General features: G+C 47.4%; 1 protein-coding gene across 1 annotated transcript in view; it reads right to left on the bottom strand.

Moving 5' to 3' along the window:
• The window catches only part of nova2 (NOVA alternative splicing regulator 2), a 66,639-nt gene extending 64,444 nt beyond the window's left edge, over positions 1-2,195 (bottom strand). Inside the window, exon 1 of the mRNA XM_083774116.1 lies at positions 1,512-2,195. Coding sequence (XP_083630242.1) covers positions 1,512-1,671 — 160 coding nt within the window. The 5' untranslated portion in view covers positions 1,672-2,195. The remainder of the gene's footprint in view (positions 1-1,511) is intronic.
• Positions 2,196-3,511: the final 1,316 nt, after the last annotated feature.

Below are 3,511 nucleotides of genomic sequence, written 5' to 3'. Positions count from 1 at the left end.
TTTCCACAACTACAGCCTGCACAGAATGCACTTTGGATACTTTCTTATAGTATTGTAAGAAACAGAAAGAGGTACTGGCCTGCAGTCGCCCCAAAAATGATGGTGCTCTGCAAAGGCTATATTTCCAACATCTTGCCAATAACTGCATGGCGTTGTGTAGTTAAATTAAATGTAGGTCACCCAAAGGCCAAAATGTATGTCTTTAGGGGGTTTCATTTATTTTTATGAAAGTCAACAATGGCCGTCGTATTTATGAAAGGATGTTTTCCTTCACACTCACCGAAGGGGATAGTTCTCTTCTCATATTTTGAAATTTGTGAATTGTAAAAAATCATTCTCAGTAGGCAGTCAAATATGTGCCTCCCAAAATCTGAAGGAATACGATTCTTTACCCTTCATGATTAAGTATTTTGAGGCACAAAATCATCCCTTATAATAGTTAAAGGTATACTACTGAATGTCCAAATGTCCATGATGGGATGCATGGCCAAGAATAGGCTGGTTGCAATGCTGGGTGATGGGAATGCTTGGTGCATGACAGCATGTAAACAAAAACCAAATATGGTGATCGCCATGGTGACATATCCAGAGAATATAATCAGAGAATAATGAAAGAAATGATTGGATGATTATTATAATTTTCTTTGCAAACAACATTTGTTTTTCATTCAAACTAAAATTAAGCTATATGCTACTCAAAAATATATACAGAAACTGGATAAAGCACTAATAACCAAACTCTGAGCTGCCCTGGATCCCCGTTATAGGGAATTATAGCCTACTGTCGAGATTTTCTTTTAAATAGATGAATGCTTGTTTATCCGCTTGTATACACAAAGAAGCCACAGAGGCTGATGTGTGAGATTATCACAAGGTCATCCGTCGACGGGATGGGAGCTATACCACCAGCCTATACCACACACAAACAGCCCCTGGCTTTAACTTGCTATAGTTGTTTACATTCTCACTCACTGGCTTATTCTGCATCTATAGCATGATGACCTCTATATGGCTATTTCTGTGCATAAATCATGAGATGCGCTAGAACACCCCCATTCCTAAATATTCACATAATGCATAGCCCTATATATGCGAAGCAAAGACAGAATAATAAAAGGGAGACAGGCGGATTCCCTGCAAAGCCCCCTCAGATCCCCTGTCATTGTTGTCTTCAGTATAACACAAAAGGAACTTGGCCCATTATTATTGTAATAATTCTCATGGGAAATTGACTGCAAACAAAGCGGATACATCTAAATAGCGGATCTCACTATATGAACCAAGGCAATCACAATGTCGAACGATCAGATTAGCATCCAAATGCCAAGAATCGAGTCAACCTGCTTTGCTTATAATGTTTACCCCTTTCTCTTTCCTCGGTCGGCGCTTGTCTCTCTAGTCTACCCCACGGGGCGCTAGGATACATGCGACGGACCCGACATTCACACACAATAACGGGCTCCCACTGGGGTCCCCCGCATCCCCATCCCCATCACCACCACCGCTCTTACCTCCTGTGTTGGTGCGTTTGGTGCTGCTGGCCTCCGTGGGGGTCTCCAGCGGTCTTTTTCGCGAATCCGGCGGGTCGGACTCCATGTGTGGTTGTTGTTGATTGTGATGGTGAGCGGTAGAGAATTTCCCGTTCTGCTGCACTGCTCCGCCGGCCATCATCTTCGTGCTGGAGTCTAGGATGCGTTTGTTGGCGTGTTTAAATCCCCCGTTTGTTTGTTTTTATACGCAACGTAACCTACTTCGAAGCGGTCCTCACGGAAAAAAGGCGAGAGCTGTTTATGAATAGGAAATTTACGGGGATTTCTTTACGATCGGGGGTTATGGTGGTGGTTGGTGGTTGGTGGTGCGCCTCTATCTCCGTGGCGTGTGCATGTGTGTGTATGCGTGTGTATAGAAGATGCTATGCAGAGAAAGAGGCGATGCTGCTGCTGCCCGATGTTGACTGAATAGGGGGAGAAAAAAAAAAGAATATATCCACAATCCGCGAGTGCGTCTCTATAGGCTACTAAAAAGGTGCAAAACGGAGCGTCAGAGTGCCATCAAACCTTGTGATATGCGGGTTATATATTCTAGGAAGATATGTGTCGTTCCGCGGCGGCAGCGGCATAAAAGCGCGTTCTCATGGCAAGCGGGCAGCTACACAGTGCACAGTGGCGGCGCTCCTCGATCCGTCCGTTGCTCTACCGGCAAGTCAGGGAAATAAACAATGAATGCAAGCGAACCCCAAACGGCAAAGCTATACACAGCAGCACAGGCTGCACTGAAATGAACTGGGTAGGAAGAGAGAGAGAGATATGGCGAAGAAAGGGTATAACGGCGTATATAAGGCTATAGCCTAATAACAAAAACAAAAAAAAACGACCTTCTGTTCTTCTTGTTTCTTTCTTCTTATGTCATGTCCTCCTGGCTCCAGATGTCGGGGGGGGGGGGGGGGTTATAGTCAGATGAGATGGGGTGGGTTAGTCAGTTACCAGGCAGCCCAGGGTCCAACGTTTTGTGCGTGGACGGACACAAAAGCCGTATAGGAAGGAAGACGAAAGAGCGTGATACGTGCGTGTGTGTGCCCGCGCCTGTGTGTGTGTGTGTGTGTGTGTGTGCGCGCGCGATAGAGAGAGAGAGAGAGAGATGCTTGTTTGGTCGTGTGTCGGTGTGGTGGTGGTGGATGCTGCAGTCCTTGCTTCTCAGAGCATCATCATCATCATCATCATCATCATCCTCCTGACAGCGAGGAGAGCGCAGGGGGGCGGCTGACGTCACGAAACGGCGTCCGTTCCCCACCGTGCGTTCACTGTGGTGTGTGTGTGTGTGTGTGTGTTGTGTGTGTGTGTGTGTGTGTGTGTGTGTGTGTGTGTGTGTGTGGAAGACCCGCCTCTGGCCAAATGTGATTGGACAGACAGGCAGGCTACTCCAGTACCCCCCCCCCCCCTATACCTACCCCTCCCCCCCCCGCTCTCTCTCTCTCTTTCTCTCTCTCTCTCTCTCTCTCTCTCTCTCTCCTCTCTCTCTCTCTCTCTCTCTCTCTCTCTCTCTCTCTCTCTGGAAAAGCGCTATAAGGAAGGAGTCGGACCGATAGATAAGTTGCCCGGCCACATTGTTAACGTCACGTGACGACGAGCAGCACTGGCACAACACATATTAGAGGGATGCAGCAGCAGCGGCACATGCAGAGGCAGCATGCAGCACAGACAGACAGCAGCACAGACACAGACACAGACACTGTGACAAATAGAAATGAATGAGCTCCACCGGATTGTTGTAGCAAAGGTTCCGTTTTCTTCCTCCTCTGGGCCTTGAGTTTCTGCTACCTATATAGGCAAAAAGGCGCGCGGGGCCATGAAGATATTGCCCCCCCCACCTGGACATTTAATTGCCAACTAATTAGGATGATGGACGTCACCTGTAGCCTCTAGCCTGCAGGCATACCCACACTCACTCTCCCAGTCACTCACCTGTGTATACCAGCCTGGATGATGACGAACAGGCTATACAATGTGCTTAT

Source organism: Protomyctophum parallelum (assembly GCF_964188405.1).
Source record: "Protomyctophum parallelum genome assembly, chromosome: 9".
Taxonomy (NCBI): domain Eukaryota; kingdom Metazoa; phylum Chordata; class Actinopteri; order Myctophiformes; family Myctophidae; genus Protomyctophum; species Protomyctophum parallelum.
This window is presented reverse-complemented; position numbering and strand designations above follow the sequence as displayed.